Raw genomic sequence first — 20,637 nt, 5'->3', positions numbered from 1 at the left:
TTGTTTGGAGATTCTATGATCGCTCCCAGTTTGCAACCATCAGCAAACTTTGTCAGCCACAGACCTTTAGTTTTTGCTTGTACATCTGAGAAATAGATTCCAAACAGTTGAAGTCCCAGGACTGATCCCTGTGGAACACCACTAGTTACGAGTCTGCTTTTGGAGGTGGATTCCCCTATTTTGACTGTATGGGTTCAATCAGTGAGCCAGTTTGCGACCCACCTAATGATATAAGGGTTGATACTTAGCTGGGTGAGTTTGTCAATGATGCCTGAGAGGGGTATAGTGTTAAAAGCCTTGGCTAATTCTAGGTAGGCTGTATGCACAGATGTCCAGTCATCCAGGGTCTTGGTGTCTGTCTCAAAGAAGTCCACCAGATTTAACAGGCATAATCTCCCTTTGACAACTCCAAAATGAATACGGTCAATGTTTGGAGATCACTTATATCAGTGATGGTGAACCTTTTAGGCTCGGCACGTCAAAAATTTGGAGAATGCCTATCTTGACTCTGCTGGCGTATCACCATCCCCCTGAACAAAAGAGAAACAATTCTTTACATATTCATTTATTTAAAATATACAATCCAATCGTGTGCTGCTATGTTTTATAAAAGAAAAAGAAAAATCACTGACTTACAATAGAGAAAACAATATGTGCACTGATAATTGGGCTTAAAATAGTGCACCAAAAATTACCATACTTAGTAGTAATTTTGAATTAAACTGAAAAAATATGGAACACATTGCATTTCATTTGATTAACATCAATTAATGACTTTTTTGTTGCTGAGTTTTAATAAATACAGGGTCACATATTTCTTGTATTTTTGTTCATTCATTTTCTTTGATAACTTATAATAACTCTTTATATAACTTTTATAATATATAACTTAATATATATCTTTATATAACTTTTTTATAATAATAACTCTTGCTTCCTAACAATTTGATTATGCTTTTCTGTTGACGTATAACATTACTTTATCTTATAGATTTGATGTTACACCTAATGATGCTTATGTATATTTATACTTACTTTAAAATATTACTGTATTTGTTCCTATTACATTATTGCCTGTGTAAGTATTGTTTTGTGGAGCTTTTCTCCCCGGGCCTCCGCTGAAAATGGGCTCACACCCAGAAGGGCTATACAGGTTAACAAACGTAAAATAAAATAAAACAAATAAACAAACAAATAAATAAACTTGGGTGTTGGTGAACACTGGTGTGTCACCCAAAACGTTATGGTGTGTCACCTTTGACACGTGTGTCATTGGTTTGCCATCACTGACCTATATCTTTTTTGATAAGGTCCATGATGATTCACTTCATAGCCTTGCAGACAAGGCTAGTCAGGCTAATAGGTCTATAGTTCCTGAGGTCAGTGGAAGCACCACCTTTGTGCAAGGGGATAACGGTGGCTGTTTTCCATTCAGCTGGGATGAAGCCAGTGCTTAGACTATGACTTGAAAAGAGTACCCAGTGGTGTTGTTACAGTTTGGCCACTATTCCACTATTCAGACTATTCTGGGAATGGTAAGGCTCATGACAATTTTCCCTTCCACCAAACTTGTCTTTTTCATTTTCCTTCTGTACACAGTACTTCAGCAACTAATTCATCCACCACCAGAGATCCTTATGTTTGATTTATACTCATAATCCTATAATAAATTCCATATCCCTACTTTCTTTTCCTCCTTCACATTCAGCTGTCATCCTAAAGCTCTGTCCTGGCTAGTCACCCTCTGTGCTCACCCACCTTGTCCTCTCTTTCTTCCTCTGTCTACATTTTTATTCTTCCTAACCAGCTGGCCATCAGCAGTATGTTGACTCCCCATACTGCTGTTCTGATTCTTAACTGCCAACATCTTCCTACCTCTAGCTCCACTGCTCTCTCCCTCTTACCTAGTTTCTCTTTCATCCCTACTTCCCAAGAGTTTTTATACTAGTCCTGTTGTCTTTTTTTTACTTCCCAAGAGTCCTTATACTAGTCTTGCTGTCTTTTTTTAAACACCTTTATTGAATTATCACTTGTGACATAGGCATGTTCACATTTATGTAAAAGTAATCAAACTGTATTAACAAGTTAACATTAACAAACATTGTGCTTCTCATATATTGCTATATATCAGATTTATCTGAAATGATAGACAAGCTAAAAGCACAACAACGAGAACACCGACACAAAAAGAACGAAAGTTGAAATACCCGAAATTGTAAATGCCTGACAAACCACAATCCCGAAACTCAACAAAACAAAACAAATCCACTTCTGAAAAACATACACAACACAAGCACACCAAAAACCTTACAAACCTACACTAAACCTTACATACACAACTATCTATGCACTAACCTTAACCCAAACCCTAACCCTAAAGTCCGTCATTATCGCACACTTACCTTACCTGCACCCTAATCCTAAAGTCCGTCACTATCGCATACTTACACAGTCATGCTCGTTTCGCATGTCGGTGTTTTCAGCTTTGGGATTCTGGACTGTCGATCATTTACGTTGTCGGTCTTCCGGTGTCGGTCTTCTCCTTGTTGGCGTTTTCAGCTTTCGCTCTTTTCAGGTAGATCCTATATATCATATAACCTAAGCAATATTACATAAATTATTCAATTCTTGACCCTTTTGTAAACAAGAAACATCTTTATTAAACCATCACTTATAACATAAGCAATCATGCATTTATATAAATGAAAATAAACCATACCGACACAATCCTAGTTGCAAACATTTTACATCACAAACCATACTGAAACACTCCCAGTTGCAAACATTATACATCACTTATAATTTACCCAATCATTTTCAGTCAAATATTACATAGCTCATTTAAGTCCAGCCTTCTTTTAAACCTCATTCCTTCCCTGTATGTATTGTTCCCACAATTCCCATGTTTTCCTATGTAGTTTGCTCCTACCTTTTTCTAAATATCTCAATTCCAGTTGTTTTATCTCTCTTACTATATTCACTACTTCTAATATAGTTGGTTCAGATTTTGATTTCCATTTTCTAGCAACTGCTTTTTTGGCAGCCACCATAATTAGAGACAGAAAGGTCTTACACTGTCTAGGCAATTCTGATTCTGTATCATACCTCAGAAAAATCATCTCCCTTGTCACACCAAATCTGCCCGCCCAGCATCTCCAACAATGCATCCCACAGGGAGTCCTTAAAGTCTGCCAACTCACTGCACTCCCAGTGAATATGTTCCCAATTACCACTTTCTACCCGTTACACCTCCAACATTTGCTGTCTACGTGAGTAAAACTTCTCTGGAGTCTCCTTATGGTATAAAAATATCTACATAAACATTTCCAAGCAAAAATCCTAAATCTTCTAGATTTAGTTGCATATTTGGGAGATATATATATATATATATATATATATATATATATATATATATATATATATATATATATATATATATCCTCCCATTGTTTATTTATGAATTACTAATCAAATCTCTCTTCCCAATCCTTTCTAAGCTCCTCTGATTGATTCTTAGAGTTATCATGCAATATTTTACATGCCCTGCTAATTATTCCTTTTATAATGGCAGCTTCTGTTCTAGATTATACTAAAATCTCTACCAGTGCTGGACTTTTGTTTAGGACCCCCCTATTTCTTTCTCTTTGCCTATACTCTGATATCAATCCTTGCTAGGGAAGGCAATCTCTAAGCTGCAGTCCAAATAAATACTTGGCCTCTTCCTAGTCTATTTCCTTTCCCCTCTCTATTTGTTTGCTCCCAATACCTTGGTTCCTTTGCCAGTTTTCTCCAATAAATTCTAGCCCCCTCTTGCCTACTGTCTATATCCCTAATTACATTCACCCCTATCAGCAGACTCTCCTTTCTCCATTTCCATGTTAGCTTAGTTCTTAGAATACTTTCTGCTACTTTATGGATATAATATTCTGTATGATTATTGTTATTCTCCTTAAAGGCCTGAATCCAAAATCTCAGTCTCTCGTTGTTTCTAGAGCTTCCCCTCTGTTTCAACATCATCCCTTTCCATTTTGAATTATAGTTTTCTGCTCATGCTATGTATAACAGCCTTAACTGTGTAGCTCTGAAATACTCCTTCAAATTGGGTAATCCCAATCCGCCCTGTTATATTGGAAAAATCAGCTTATCCCACTTGACTCTTGCCGTCTTCCCCTCCCAGATAAAGTCCTTCAGCTTTTTATGAATTGCTATTCACAATCTCTCCTCTGGCTGATAAAAATATGCCTGGCCTGTGTATAAGACTAAAGGGACAAACAATATTTTGACTACTTGTATCTTACTATCCATATTTATATAACAAACATTAAATTTTCTCAGTTTTTGTATTATCTTTTGTTTAGTCTCTTCCCACATATCCTTAGCTGTCACATCAGAATAATTTTTAATCCATACTCCTAAATACTTCACCTTATCATTTCCCCATAAATAAGGATATTGCTAAACCAATTTGTGTGTGGGTACATAATTTACCGCTATTGCCTATGTTTTAGCTTCATGAATTTTGTATCTCGAACTGATTTGAAACTGTCTGAAAATGTTCTACAACACTGTAATGGTTTTGTCAGGTATAAAATAATATCATCTGCAAATAGAGTCAGCTTTTCTGGATTACCGTTGTGACAAAAGGAGATACTGCCAGCACAGCTAGCTGGAATTTTGTAAATAATTATATGTCATTGGTGAATATCTAAATAATTTATATAAGATGTTTGTGTTACAAATGTATTAGAAATGTATGTCATGTCTATATCAAACTGCTCCGTACAGATGTTTGTGTTGAAAAAGTATTTGTAAAAGTGTTGTATTTAAAATGTATCCACAGTGTGCCCTACTGGAAGAGAACAGAAATGTACATGCACTATTGTAACTGTTTAAATGTATATATTTTAACAGTGGAAACTGTGATACAGGAGGTTAACCTCAGTCTAGTAAAGTCAAAAGGTGACCTGAAGAGGGCTGTGGACAAGAGATGCCCTCACAATCTGAAAGATTTGGAGCACTTTTGCAAGGAATAGTAGGCAAATATTGGCAAGTCAAGATGTGCCATGCTGATAGACTCCTACCCAAGGAGACTGAATGCTGTAATTAAATCAAAAGGTTCTTCAACAAAGTATTAGTTCAAGGGTGTGCACACTTATGCAACCAGCTTATTGTACATTTTTTATTTTATATATTTTCCCCTAACAAATTTGTTTTTCAATTGAATTGTACAGGTTATAGGTCAATTTAAAGGTGGGAAAAGTTTTGAAATGATTTATTGTGGTCTCATTTTTTATAACACAAAAACATGGCATTTTAACAGGGGTGTGTACTCTTTTTATATCAACTGTATATCTTCAAATATTGAATTTTTACCCTCCTAATAGGAACAAAAGTCCCAGACTGACAGCCACACTCACAGACTTGAGTTAACCTAAAAGAAAGGCTGAGTATGATAAAACACATGGTACAGCCTGTGCTTCTACTACGTGCTAATTGGTTTTGTATTAGCTTTATAGCTTTCCTAGCTGGCAAAACCACTGAATGTTTTCAGAGAATCTTATATCCTAGCCAGTTTCTCTTTTCTTTTTTTTTCCTCAGCCAATCACTCTCCACCAGACTGTAGCCAGTTTCTCTTTATCTGATTGTCTCCATGGAGACATGAGAACCAGACAGTTTCTTTTTATCAGATTGTTTCCAAGGAAACATGAAGACCAGCTGCAAAATTGCTACTAAGCAAACATGTATTTGCTAGAAAAAAGCCTCATAATATTTGATATTCTTTTTTCATTTACTTGCTGTCTCTTAAAACTTGTTACCAAATCAATCTAATGCCCTTAATCCAGTCATTCCCCTATGCAAGAATGAGAAAAGGCACATTCATTATTCTCTTGTCATGCTTTTTTAACCAGCTTTTTTGTTTACATTGCAGTAGCTACATTTCCCAAAACTGAACAAGAAGAAAGGGAGAAGGGAGAAAGAAAAGAAAAAAAAACAGCAGCAGCACCTGTTTACAATCCCTATTACACTTAAAACTGAGAAAACTTTACTTTATAGCATGTAAAGAGAAACACACCACAAAAATAGTACTATTTCAGAAAAAAATATTTTCATAGAGTTAATTTTGTCCCTCCTCTTCCCTTCCCAAAGCACTTTTCTGAACATTAATGACGTGAAGTAGGGCATATGCTTTAGAGTCCCCCACAAGTCCAACAAATTCTGAAAAAAGTCCAATATTTTCATATTTTCTTCTGTCATATTTCACAAATATAATTATTGCATTGTAAACCCAATTTAAGTTACTGGTTTTATTCCTGTTCATCTCCATCTCCCAAATCCTGCCTCTCCTTCATTTACAATGTGCCCTCAATTCTAGTCAACTCTCATGCTCCTTTCCTTCTCTCCAGCATTTTCCATTGCAACATTGGATAAGGTTTCATAGATACAGTCTCTGTATGGTATTTATTACCAGAAGAAAAAGAAGCAGAATCTTCTTCTATTTCACAGCTTAATTTTTGTTGACTAGTCCTGCTGTCTTATCTCCATAATTGTTTCTTCATGCCATTCATGGTCCTGTCTGCCTTCCTTTTGCTAAACCATGCATACCAGTCCCTCCTTTTTTTAAAACAAGGAACATCTTTATTAAATTATCATGTATGACATAGACCATGTAACATTTATATAAATGACAATAAACCATAGTGACACATTCTCATTGGCAAACATTATACATTCCAAACTGTGCAACACAACTGTAGCTGCAAACATTATACATCATGTTTAACATATCCAATCACTGTTAGTCAACCATTACATAGCTCAATCAAATCCTGCCTTCTTTTAAACCTCGTTATTCCTCTGCATGTATGATACCACCTTTGCTATGTAATTAGCCCCTACCCTTTTCTAAAGATCCCAGTTCCAGTTGTTTAACTCTCCAAGGCACCACAGGACCAAGAATCAGCCGGAATTCTTTTAAAATTCAACTCTATAGTTTCCACCACTTCCACTTGGATTGTCTTACTAGTTTCTTTTGGTACCTGGTGGCTGTTTTTTCGAAGTTGTTTAACTCTATTACTATCTTCACTACTTCTAGTAAAGTTGGTTTAGACTTTGATTTCCATTTTCCTGTATTTGCTTTTTTGGCAGCCATTATAATTAGACTCAGCAAGGCCTTAATATGTCTAGGCAATCCCGAGATTGTATCATAGCTCAAAAAATGTATTTCCCTAGTCACTCCAACTTGCTCACCCAGCATCTCTGACAGAGCAGTCTCCAGGGAATCTTTAAAGTCTACCAACTCATTACACTCCCAGAAAATATGTTCTCAGTTACCCCTTTCTGCCCCACCACACCTCCATACATTTGCTGTCTACCTGAGAAAAAATTCCTTGAAGTCTGCTTAGGGTGTAAAATACCTATGTAAGCACTTCTAGGAAAAGATTCAAAATCTTCTAGATTGTGTTGTATATTTGAGAGACATACGTATACCCCCATTGTTTCTTTGTGATGTGCGTATCTAATCGCTCTTCACAGTCCATCCTAACCTCCTCTGATTGATTCTTATAGTTATCATGCAATAGTTTATATGCCCTACTAATTATTCATTTCTTAATGACAACTTCTGTTCTAGATTCTACTAAAAACTCTACTAGTGCTGTTTTTTCATTTAGGACCCCCAATTTCTTTCTCTTTGCCTATATTCTTCCTTGATATGGAAGTCAATCTTTAGCCTGCAGTCCAAATAAGTTCTTGGCATCTTACCATTCTGTTACATTTCCCTCTCTAGTTATTTGCTCCCAGTACCTTATTTCCTCTGCCAGATTTCTCCAATATATTCCCTCCCCCTCTTGCCTATTATCTGTATCCCTAATTGCAGTCATCCCTATTGACAGAATCTCTTTTCTCCATTCCCATTCACACCAGTCCCTCCTTGACAAAATGGTCTACCCCTCTCTTTAGCTGCCACATTCTTCTCTGAAATGTCACCTTAGACCAAATTGATCCGTACCCTCTTCCTCCCATCTTTCTAAAGGAAACCAATCCCGCCATTCAGCCTGAACACCCAGTTCCATTTCCCTCTTCATTTAACTTGCACTGTTCCTTTCTTTTGCCTCATGCTTTCACTTGATACATTTCTGTCTTGCCACTTTTTAAATTAAAGAACAATTATGGGCAGAAACTGAAAAAGATATATCCCTTATCTTGTCATTATCTTGTTGTTAAGTTTTTAAGTTTTAAAGCATGATAACAACTTATTGCTATGTTTGTCTTTTTTCCTGAACTCAAATGCCTCCATAGAAGCAGGCATCCTGATATGTTTTTTTTTTTTTTTTGGAAGGTTACCTTTCGCTTATAATGTCTCTTGAAGGCAAATCTGATGAGATTAATTCACCTAGTCTCATTTGTCAGTTCACAACTCCAGTGAGCATTGCTGTTAAATTTGAGAATCCTCAACAAAAGTGTTATTGATGGTTTACCTTCATATGTGCGTTCTGCACACAGGCGAACAACAGATGTTCAAAAGGACGTTTGCAAAGTTTGCAAACGACGAACACAAAATGCTTCAAATGTGCAATGAGCGAATGCACAGTGACATTCGCTCGTTGCAGATTCGGCATTTTGGGGCGGATTGCACTATAGTGGGAATCGGAAAATGGACCATTTCCCCACTGTAGTGCGATCTTGGAGTTAGTATATTAAAGTAGAGGGGTGTGGGGGGTGCAGTGGGGCTTGCCCCCTGCATTACACTTCATTACATTATGTATTCGACTTTTGTGTTTGAAAATCAGCGAATCTGCTTTTTGATTTGCTGATTTTCGAACATTGGAAACTGTCGCGGTTTTGTGTTTCATGCTTATGATTCGCTCATATGAGCAATCGCACGAGTGATTTTCGTCCATTTAAAGGTAAACCGTTATTGGCTGGTGTGCACTGATGCTTTCATATTTTTCCCTACATTTTTTACACAGTGTGAAAAGCTCCTGTAGAAGTGTAAAGAAATAGCTGAGATAACAGGCTTTCTCCCACCTTCTTTCTTTTAGTTAGCCACAATATCAATTCCAGGTTTGTACAACTCAGCTAATTAGTGAAACTGCCATCAGTCTTTTTCATCTTTTTTCACCTTTAGATTACAAAAGGCTCAGCAGATTTTTAGCCTCAAGGAAAGGAAAATGCATCTGTAAATGACAGCACACATCTTCGTGACTCTAGAGAGGGTGGAATGAAAAAAAAGCTGCAAGTAACTTATTTTGATTGCTTTCCTTGACAACAAACTATCAAAGTGAAATTATGTAAGATAAGAGCAAGCAAAAGTAACATATGATTTCATTCATTCCCTACATACAGATGCTAACTAGAATAGAAATGCCATGGACAGGAAGAAACTGCTATTTCCTAAGTAGAAGTATAGTGATTATTCTGTAGAAAGAAAATATATTCTGCGGAAAGGAAATGCATTTAGAGTAGTTATTTAATTTAGCTGAGTTCCACATTTTATCCTTTTAGGTATGCCCTTATGACCTTACTGATTTTCCAAGTATTTTCCTGTAGGCCTTCAGACCTAATTTTTATTTATTTATTTATTTACCAGGGAAAGTCCGATTTGGAACGAGCCAATTTTCAGCGGAGGCCTGGGGAGAAATGCTCCAGCCACATTTCTTTGTCTAATCTCCCTGATGTTTTCCTCAAGTATTTTCCTTTAGACCTTTAGTCTTAATCTCCTTGACGTTGTCTTCTTCTGTTCAGTCTTGGCACCGTTGACTTTGCCTGTGCCACCAGTCATATCTGTTTAAAAAGCTGTGCATTAGGTGTTTACTGTCCCTAAAATGTTCTATTTGTAGCTTGTCCTGTCTCTGTCCTTTCTTCTTGTCTCATTTCTACCATAACCTGTTTTTTTTTAAAGTGAATTCCTTTGTACTGCCTGGTTGGCTGCTCAGCTAAACTAGACCCTATGAAAAGTCCATCTGCCTGTTAAATAAAGGACTGCTAATTAGCATGTGCAATACAAGGCTTCCTAGTACACTCATGATATTCTATATGGGAGTACACCTACTCTCTCCTTCCCTGTCTGTGAGGTATTCATAGTTCAGTTGTATTGTTCTAATTATTGTATAAGGCATCAAAGAAGGTTTTGATCTATCTTTAGGGGATCCCTCTGCAGTGGGATAACAGCTGGGTTATCCTCCATCAAGACCAGTCTGTTAGAATACAATTCACATATTTTCTATCTGGTGGGCTTGATAGGCCATCTGCCTGAATCCGCTATCTAAAGCACATTACTGTGCCATCTGCTTGGACCGTGATTCATAGCTTGAGCCTAGGATATATAATAGGAAAGTACTCATTTTCTGCAGCTAACAAATAGAAGTTATCTTTCAGGTGTTTTTGAGGTTGTCAGATCACCAGCCAGGATCTGCACTGACAGAGTTGGCATTGCTGGGGAAGAATTATTAATTCATGCCTATACTGCTGATAACACTGTAATCTTGCATGATCTAGCCCATTCACTTCAACTGTTTTTCTAGATGGTACTAGGGAATCACTCTACAGACCATTATAGGTTTAACCAGTAAAGTATTCTGGACATTCTCCCCAACCTAAGTGAAAGCAACATAAGGTAGACCAGAGAAGAATTTGAGGCTGCCCATGCAATTAATCTAGGTTTATCTCCATTGCTTGAGATGTAAAAGTTTCTTTCAAAGGAGTTGGATATGTTGAGATATGAATCTAGCATGCTAATGTCTTATCTGTTGCTGAAAGTGTAGGTCTTTTAAGGAAGCATTTGTTCTGCAAAGGAAGTGGAGGTCAAGAAAGGTCAGCTTTTTCATGGCTCAAAAGGCCTAGACTCAAATCAACAGAGGAAACCAAGTATAGATAGGGGGCTGCCATTTTTATAGCTGAGAATTTTGAAGCCATTTATCTTTTTGATTTGGAATATCCAAGATTTCTCAAGTTGAGTGACACAGTTAAACAAATATATGCAAAAAGTGCATTATGTTCAATAATTAATCTGATGAGAAATGAGTAAAGTTGAATTAAAACTTTGGAAATTAGATTAGCCAGATAGAAGGCTGTATTAACTACTAAGGAGACATGGTGGTCACAAGGTTAGGAACTACCAACAGACGTTCCTACATCCCTTATGACTGGAGGGATGTTATGTCACCTATGCAGTATAATCTGGAAATGTTTTTTTACTAAAAAGAATTACACTGCATTATTCACATTTAGTTTGAGACCATTTCCCTAGCACTAACTGTTAATACAGTATAAACATATTGTAGCAATTGTGAGACAGTGGAGGAATGAATAACAACACCCAGTTTAAGTTGTCATAGGCCAGGATTGTTGGCTTGAAGGCCTGAGAGATATGAAGTGAGAGGGCCCAACACTGAGCCCTGTGGTACACCACTAGTAACATTTTTGTTTTCAGATGTGGCACCTGTGATTCTAACAACATGGGTTCTGACAGGTAATGAGTTAGCTAGTCACTACATGGTATATGGATTTATATTCAGATTTACAAGTCTGTCACTAATGCCTGCATGGAGAGTGTTTTCAAAGGCCTTGGCCAGGTCCAGCTATGCCATAGCCACTATCCACTGCTTTAGTGACTTCTTCAAATAAGTTAACAGGTTAAAGAAGCAGGACTTGACTTTAACAAAACCAAATTGATGACAAGTCAGGCTTAAGAGAGTTTCAATGCCCAGATTAATGAGGTCTGTGATAATATGTTCCATAGCTTTACATGTGCAATTAAAAATACTAATGGATCTGTAGTTACCAGGGTCCAGGTTGGGTAACACTTGTATAATGGCATTGCTATGGTTGTCTTCCATGCTTTGGGACTGTACCTAGAGAGACTTTAGTCCATATTGTTGTGCTGATAGTCAGGTAACCTGGCATGTTATTAGGGTCCATGGACAGAGCTTTAAGAGAGCTAAGAGAACTTGTTTCATAGTAATTATAGTGATGTTGTAAAATTTGCACTAGATTTATCAACAAGCATATTAACTATTCCCTCTGAGTTAGGGTGGACAGCAATTTTTGAGGACAAACAATCCAACAATGGCAAATAATTTTTGGCACTGTGAGAGAATTTAATCTTGAAAAATGAAGTTTGAACTGATGTATACTAATGTTGTAAATATTTTTTTCCTTGGGGTAGTGTCTTTAGATATGATGAGAGTGCTGAGTAGTCTCTATAGTTTTGTAGTCAGAAATGTGGTTAGAAACAGTGAGTCAGATTCTTCAAACTTGGCTAATTCCAGATTTCATACATTAATGAAAGATGGTCAGCATACTGAATATTAGTAATATTTGGAAGAGCTTTCAGGAATTTTTTTTTCTTTAAATGTGAAAAGTTGTAGTGGTAAGAGTCATTGAAGATTAAGAACTGATGATAAGCTCATTGATAGTTTATTACAGTCTGTTACATGCAATATCAGTAGTAAACTGAACAATCACTGTATTAGGAGAGCTTACACAGCAATAGTTTTATCTGTCTTTTCCTATCTTTGTTAGTTAATCTGGGTAGATGTAATGGCAGGAGAAATAAATGGTCTTTTATCACGAAGGCTCCAGAAATGTTATGCTTTGTACATTTTTGAAAGTTCATTATATTCTATCACATATAATATACTTGTTTGATAATATATATTTGCAGCATATCTGTTTTATGTTTATATGCAAGATGATGGACATAATGACATTCAGTGAAAGAAAATGCTATTCTTTTTACTGAGTGGTTAGTGAGTTATTACTGAAACATGTTTAGACTCCTCCTTAGCCAGTTATTGCACTGCTATGATGACTTGGCCTCCATAAGTCCTTCAAATTGCTTTTGCAGTTTATAGGTAGGTAAATAGAGCCCAAACTGTGATTATATACCACCTAACTGGACCTGGCTAAAGCGTTGCATATAATATCCCACTTGGGTGTAGTTGACAAACTCACTGAGCAGGGCATAAACCCCTGCATAAATCACTGAATTGCCAGCTGGCTCATAGACAGGACCCAGGAGGTCACGACTGATCAGACCACCTCCAAGAAAAAACAGTCATCATGGGGTACCTCAGGACTCTGTGCTGGGACGGCTTCTGTTTGTCATCTACTTCTCAGAGGTAAAGGCTAATGTCAAGGGCCTTTGGCTGACCAAGTTTGCAGATGACTGAAAACTGGAATCTATCATATATTCCCTCAATGACATAAACATTTTACAAGTGGGTATAACACACTCAAATGACTGGTGCCAAAGTCACAAATTAAAACTCAATGCCACAAAATACAGTAGAGTTCCTTTTGGAAAAATGGCCACCCTAGCTAATTACTCCATCAGTAAGACACCCCTAAGAGTTGCAGAGATCTAGGAACATATGTAGATTGTAATCTTGCCTATGACCATCACGTGGCAAAGGTAGTAAGAAAATCATTCTGTGTCACCCAGCTTATAAGTAAGGGCATGGCATCCAGGCCCAAGGAAGTCATAGTGGCACTTTAGTCAACCCTTATTTGGCCCATTATTGAGTATAATTTCCCCTTTGGCATGTACCTAACCAAACATATTCAAAGGTGGAATGCCCACAAAGGGTCCTTAATAGGAGAAATCAGAGTATAAACAGGCCTATATGGATCACTTTACAGTATTATCTCTATACTCAGTCTCCTACATGTTAGTGAGAGGCGATCTATGTATGGCATACAAGGCATACTCAGATCCAGCTCTGATGGACCTTTTGCACATCCACAAAATGAACAGTATCAGAACCACTAGATCCAAGTATTTAAATTTTCCTGTGACATAAATAGCACATATTGGCAAGACAGATAGGTGTCTCAGAGGATCCCCATGTTCTGGAACAGGCTCCCCATCCATGTGAAGCAGAGTCCATCCCTTACCCTATTTAAGTGTAACCTTGACCAATGGATGAGAAACTGGAAATGCACTCTGGGTCCAGCCCCCATGTCTCTGATTGTCAGAGGCAGACAGTAACTATACCCAAACTAATATATTCCTCATCCCACATAACTTTTAGAAAGTTCCTAACTAACATACCCCCTCCTAATAAACATCCATGAGGCATAGGTACACAACTGGGTTGGGTTGCACAATAAGTCTTATAAAGAGCCTAATGGTGATTACCCTAGTGTATACCTATGAACCTATAAATGAGTTGAGTTGCGATTAAGAAAAGAGGCATGCACAGTTGGACTATACTGAGAAAATTAAACAGATATTGAAAATGGATTGAGAATTGTTGGTGTGTGTCTGCATTGGTGCAGTGGGAAGGAATGCACTGCATATTATGAAGCATTAGTGGTGCTGACTAGTCAGGTGATGAGTTTCTCTACGTTTTCTTTCCATTTCGCACAGGAATCTTGGTGTTTTTCCATATCAAATTCAGTGGGGATTACTGTAGTATACAGTTTGCTTTAGTATCTGCAGTATATGTTTTTCCATAGTTGAAAAATGAAGCCTCGTGAACATTAGTGGAGCAGTTTAGCAACTGACTGGTGTTTCCAAATGTCGATATGTAAACATTGAACTGTTATGGACATAGGGGCTGGTAATCTGTATAGGTACTTTGGATCACAGTTCTAGGTACTGTATCTCTGCTGGAATATTTCAAAATGCAAGTAGAACTAGAGGTTGTTAGTACCAAAAGTGAAACCACTGTAAGAAGGGAAATTAAAGTTTTACGTAATGTGTGAGGCTTCTATTGCAGTCAGAAAGGGAGTTAACAGAAATAACTTTCACTTATTTATTTTATTTATTATTCTGTACTCCTTGTGACAACTGTGGCGACCCCTAACCGGGAAAAGCCGAAAGACACAACAACAACAACTCCTTGTGACAGCTGTACTTTACAAACTTTACAAACAGTGCAAATTTTTCAGTAGGTGGTTATGTAGGATCAATTAATGATTTATATTAAAGATAATATGGGATACTACCAATAAGAGTTATATTGTATAATATCCTACATATTTTGGGGGCTTAATTATTAGTTTAATATTTCCTTTTAATGGTGGAGACTATTACAGAACGTGAACATTTAAACACTTGGAAGTTAGACAGTAACCCTGAGTGGTACACAAAGGGTCGATTAAATGAGCTTACACGAGGCCCTTCTGGCAGTTTGATGCCAAGATATAAGACTATATAGTGCTAGACCTAAACTCTGCAGCAGTTCAGGTTTGAGCCCCACAGCTTCCATTTACTTAGTGTGTGACTCTGACCAAGTCACTTAATCAGACACTGCTCCTGAGTCAGACTTGAAAATGGATTGCATCTACTGTGCTTAACTGGTTAACGGTGTTTTTTAGTATACTGTCATGTAGTCTAGGTGGTATTAAAATGTTTTTGATAGGAAGGGGGTGTCATTGCATTTGCTGGCAAAGTTGAAAATTTATTGTAAAGATAATTTTTTATCCCTCTGCTGGTAGCATTCTCATAATGTAGTTAGAGTTAGTAGAGTGTGATCTAAGGGGTATAAAGAAAAAGTAAATTGTTCTGAATAGTATGTTAATTATATTTTGTTGCCTGAGAGTACTACTGGATAGCTTTTGCACAATTGCTCTATTAATGAAAGTATAAATTTAAAAAGAACAAGAATATTATTAAACCTTTGCAAATATGTAATTATTGCATGATACTATAGTTTATAGTCAGATGGTAGGTTTGAAGATTAGGGGACAGCTAGAAGATAGAATGGGTGACTGGCATTTGTCTTATCACTCTGTATCAGTTCAATAAATGTTTTGTCTGTCAGCTGGGTATTAGTGGTTTTACAATGAGAGATATGACCTGTAATTGGCATATTTGATTCCCCTTTTAAAGAAATGAACAAACGAGACAGGTTTAAATAGTTGCATTACCTAATTTTTGTATGGCTCTCAATAGAAATGCATTATTGTTTTCCTATCTAGTTACAGTCATTGAATAATCACTGCAGAGTTTGTATTATTTTATTGTTTGTTAAAGTATAGTCTCAGTGGTGATAATTATATTGACTTGTGCAGGAGTAAATGCATGATTGAAATTTGGTTCCATTTTTGAAGGGGTATTTCAGGGCTACACAATTAAGGCTCCTATACATAGCAAAAGCAGAAAAATATAATCCAAAGTGGAAATGGATGATGATGAAACAGGGGGAAGCTCAAGAAACAAGGAGAGACTGGGATTTTGGATACAAATCCTTAAGGAGAATAACAATAACCATGCAGAATATTATATTCATGAAGTGGCAGAAAGTATTCTAAGAACTAAGCCAACACAGGAATGGAGAAAGGAAATTCTGCCGATAGGGATGACTGCAATTAGGGATACAGACAACAAGCAAGAGGTGGCTGGAATTTATTGGAGAAAACTGGCAAAAGAACTAAGATATTGGGAGCAAATAATTAGAGAGGGAAAATTAATAGAATGGGTAGAGGCTGAGAATTTATTTGGGCTGTAGGTTAGAGATTGCCTTACCTATCAAGGATTAATATCAGAGTATAGACAAAGAGAAATAAATAGGAGGATCCTAAGTGAAAGACCAGCACTGGTAGAGTTTCTAGTAGAATCTAGAACAGACGCTGCTGTTAAAAAAGGAATAATTAATAGAGTATATAAAATATTCCATGATAACCATAAGAATCAGTCAGAGGAGGTTAGAAAGGATTGGGAAGAGAGACTGGATAAGCAAATCACAAAGAAACAGTGGGGGATTATATGTATGTCTGCCAAATATGCAACAAAGTCTAGAAGATTTAGGATATTTGCCTGAAAGTGTTTACACAGGTATTTTTATACCCCAAGAAGACTCCAAAGAATTCTTCCTCAAGTCGACAGAAAATGCTGGAGGTATGATGAGCAAGAAAGAGGTAATTGGGAACATATTTTCTGAAAATGTAATAAAGTTGGCAGACTTTAAAGATTCCCTGCAGACTGCTCTATCAGAGATACTAGTTGAGCATATTGGTGTAACTAAGGATTTTTTTTTTTTAACTATGGTACAGAATTTGAATTCCCTAGACCTAAGAAGGCCTTGCTCAATCTAATTATGGTTGCTGACAAAAATGCAATTACTAGAAAATGGAAATCAAAGTCTAAACCAACTTTACTAGAAATAGTGAATATAATATAGACAAAACAACTGGAAATGGGATCTTCTGAAAAGGGTAGGAGCAAATTACACAGAAAAATGTGAACTGTGGGAACAATACATGCAGAGAAGGAACAAAGTGGTTTGTTTTCATTTATATAAATGTATGATTGCCAATGTCATATATAATAATTTAATAAAGATGTTTCTTGATAAAAAAATAAATTTCGTTCCATTTTTCAGATTTATTGTACTATTTTAGAGTATCTGCACTATCAATGCAAGCCAGAGTGAGTTTATATAAACACCACTGTTTAAAAGATGATTTATTACATTGTTGAATTTAATAGCTGTAAAGCAATGTTAAAACCAGGCTGAGAGTGCACTAGTCACAATTATGATTCTTGTTCTATTGTTTTGTTCATTCTTCTAATTGACTGTAAGCTTGGAATGCATGTGTTTCTTTTTTAATATACATAATATTTTTAAGTTCACCAGCTTTACAGATTGGCAACAAAATAAGAATCCAAAATCCAGGGGCACTGCCTGAAGCTAACATAGTTAAAGCATTCCATCTGAAAATCCTGTGTAGTTCGTGGACAGAATGGTAAGCACTACAGAAGAAACTACAGACACTTCTTCTTCTTCTTTCGGCTTTTCCCGGTTAGGGGTCACCACAGCAGATCACTTGTCCACTCATGATTGGCAGTGGAGTTTTACGGTGTCGAGTTGCCAGCCCGGCGCCCAACCTTCCACAGAAGGCACACACCCACACACACTCACACCTAGGGCCAATTTAGAGTGTCCAATCCACCTACAGCATGTCTTTGGGATGTGGGAAGAAACCGGAGCACCCGGAGAAAACCCACACGACCACAGGGAGGACATGCTGACTCTGCACAGAAGGCACCCCAGCCGAGGATCGAACCAGAGAACCTCTTGTTGTGAGGTGGCAACGCTAACCGCTGCACCACCATGGCCACCCTAATAAACTGCAGACACTGCACAGGATAAATACACTGAAGTCAAATGTCCAGAATGAAGAATAAACAGGAGTGTCAGTCATGTTACAAGAAAACAGACTACAACAACTGTTATATTAAAAATAGTTTGAGAGAGAGAAAGACTTCTAAAGCCATGTCTCCAAGTGAAGTTATTGTACTGTTAGAAATGTCCTAAAATGAACAAATGTTTTTGTATTATTTTTAAAGAGTGTAAAATTATTGTTCTTAAAATATTTTGTTATACTTTGGAGCTTTTCTTCCTGAGCCTTAGCTGAAAATGGGCTCCTGCCTAGTCAGACTTTCCTAGTAAAGATGCCCAATATAAGCAATTGTGTTAAATTCATAAGATACGAAGGACAGTTGAAGATACCAGACAGATACATGGACTGCTATGAAGTTAAAAATGATTTTAAGAACTGAAAAGTTTGCGTATTAAAATTTCTTTTGGATGTGTAATAAATTTGATTTTACTATACGTAGTCCATGGCAAGTTTAGTATAGTGTTATGGTTCATTTACAGATATCTTTGTAATTCATATTACAGAACACTGTAAGAAACTTCTCTGTGTGGAAGATTTTCAGTCCATATATCTCTAGCTAATCACTGTATATTAATCTGATCAGGCAACAATAGTAGAAGTAGCAAACTCAAACTCATCTTAAGTAAAAAAAAAAATAATAAAAAATATATAGTTGTACAGAATTACCAAGTATTCGAAAGTAATCCAAGCAAGGAAGGCAGTCTGTTGCCAGTCAAAAATCCTTTATTAAGTACACAGACAAGCGATCCAAGTAAAACAAAAATAGAGTAATAGTTTCCTCACAAGCTTTCTAAATATATATATATATATATATATATATATATATATATATATATATATATACTTTTTATCAGGCAAACGAGTGGTTCATTGTGCTGTAAAACAAAGTATTATTGGTACACATGTTAAATTCACATTCCTTCCTTCCCCCATCAGTGTGACATTCGAGCTCGTCCTGCCCTACTTAGTAGCTGTCATAATAATATAACCCTTATGTGGATGGATGTCTTTCGGCTTTTCCCGGTTAGGGGCCACCACAGTGGAACTCTGGTCCACTAATGATTGGCAGTGGATTTTTACGGTGCCGAGTTGCCAGCCCGGCACCCAACCTTCAAAGAAGGCCCACCCATTCATGCACGCACCTACCTGCATGTCTTTAATGTCACTCGACCATGGGGAGGACATGCAGACTCCACACAGAATGCACTCCAGCCGAGAATCGAAATCGAGAACCTCTTGCTGTGAGGTGACAACGCTAACTACTGCACCACCGTGGACTAATATAACCCTTATGTACTTTAAATAAAATTTATAATGATGTGGTACCTCTTATCTAACCAGATTATTAAGTAGATTATTAAGTCTGTGATTTTATCCAAGACAATATACTACATGGCTGGAAATATATCAGCCTTAGTTCATTTGGCAATCAAAAAATATATAAAAATATATACATATACACTTTGCATGTAAAAAATCAATTGTAAAAATCATACTCTATTTTCATAACCTATTGTTAACAAGGATCACTTTCATCATTCTAGATTTCTTCAGGTCTGTGTACAAGAACCCTAAAAACTATCTATAAAAATATTATTGCATAATTAGTTAGTATTGTTATTACACGTCATTTTGAATAAAGTGTAAAAAACAGAACCAGAATAAGAAAAAATAATAAGAAAAAAAGTATGATGATGGAATCAGAATATACACTTAAATTACAACTGATTTAAAATGGTATTTAAAACCAACTGGTAGAATAAAATAAAATAAAATTAGTCATGTAAACAATGTGGCAATTTTCTAAGTTCCAGTACACTTTTAATTGAACAGTAGTAGTTTAGTCCAGGCTTCCAAAAAGAGTTCAGCTTTAATTGCCACATGAATTCATGTTTCTCCAGAATATTCGGGATGTCTCCTTCAAGATCACCCATGTCTATGCGATACAGGATCTGGAACTTAAAACCTGTGTGTCTTTTATGAAGAGAAAGGTGTTTGGCTAGTGCATTATTTTTACATCCAGAGCGAATTTCTGACAGATGACATGAAATCCTACTTTTGAGTTTATTTACAGTCTTGCCCACATAGAATGCATCACATTCATTGCACTGTGCCCTTTAAATTACTTTTGTAGTGTTACAGTCTCCCCCTGCACTGGTCTTAATGATTTTCTTTAAATAAGGGCAATAAAAACTATCACCTTGCTGTATAAATATACAAAATGTACAATTAGTTTCTCATCTTTTAGTGTTTCTCTCATATGGTCTAGGTTTCAATTCAACAAAACTTCTAATATTCTTGGCCTTCCTATAAACAAAGGATAGGGCTTCAACTAAGATGTCAATCAGAAAAGGGTTTCCTGTGACAATGTCCCAGCTTTCTTCAATAACATTTTTGATACTGTGATAATCCAAAGTGTATGACTAGAAGCACGAAACCAATCTTTGTTAACAATAGGTTATGAAAACAGAATAAGATTTTTACAATTCATTTTTTTCCATGCAA

General features: G+C 36.6%; 1 protein-coding gene across 1 annotated transcript in view; it reads left to right on the top strand.

Annotated features, from left to right (window-relative positions):
* Positions 1-2,467: 2,467 nt before the first annotated feature.
* The window catches only part of CIART (circadian associated repressor of transcription), a 112,772-nt gene continuing 94,602 nt past the window's right edge, over positions 2,468-20,637 (top strand). Inside the window, exon 1 of the mRNA XM_044079203.1 lies at positions 2,468-2,575. Coding sequence (XP_043935138.1) covers positions 2,468-2,575 — 108 coding nt within the window. The remainder of the gene's footprint in view (positions 2,576-20,637) is intronic.

Source organism: Protopterus annectens, chromosome 8.part0 (assembly GCF_019279795.1).
Source record: "Protopterus annectens isolate FY-2018-M chromosome 8.part0, PAN1.0, whole genome shotgun sequence".
Classification (NCBI taxonomy): Eukaryota; Metazoa; Chordata; order Ceratodontiformes; family Protopteridae; genus Protopterus; species Protopterus annectens.
Note: the sequence above shows the minus strand (reverse complement) of the source record. Positions and strands in the feature narration are given on the sequence as shown.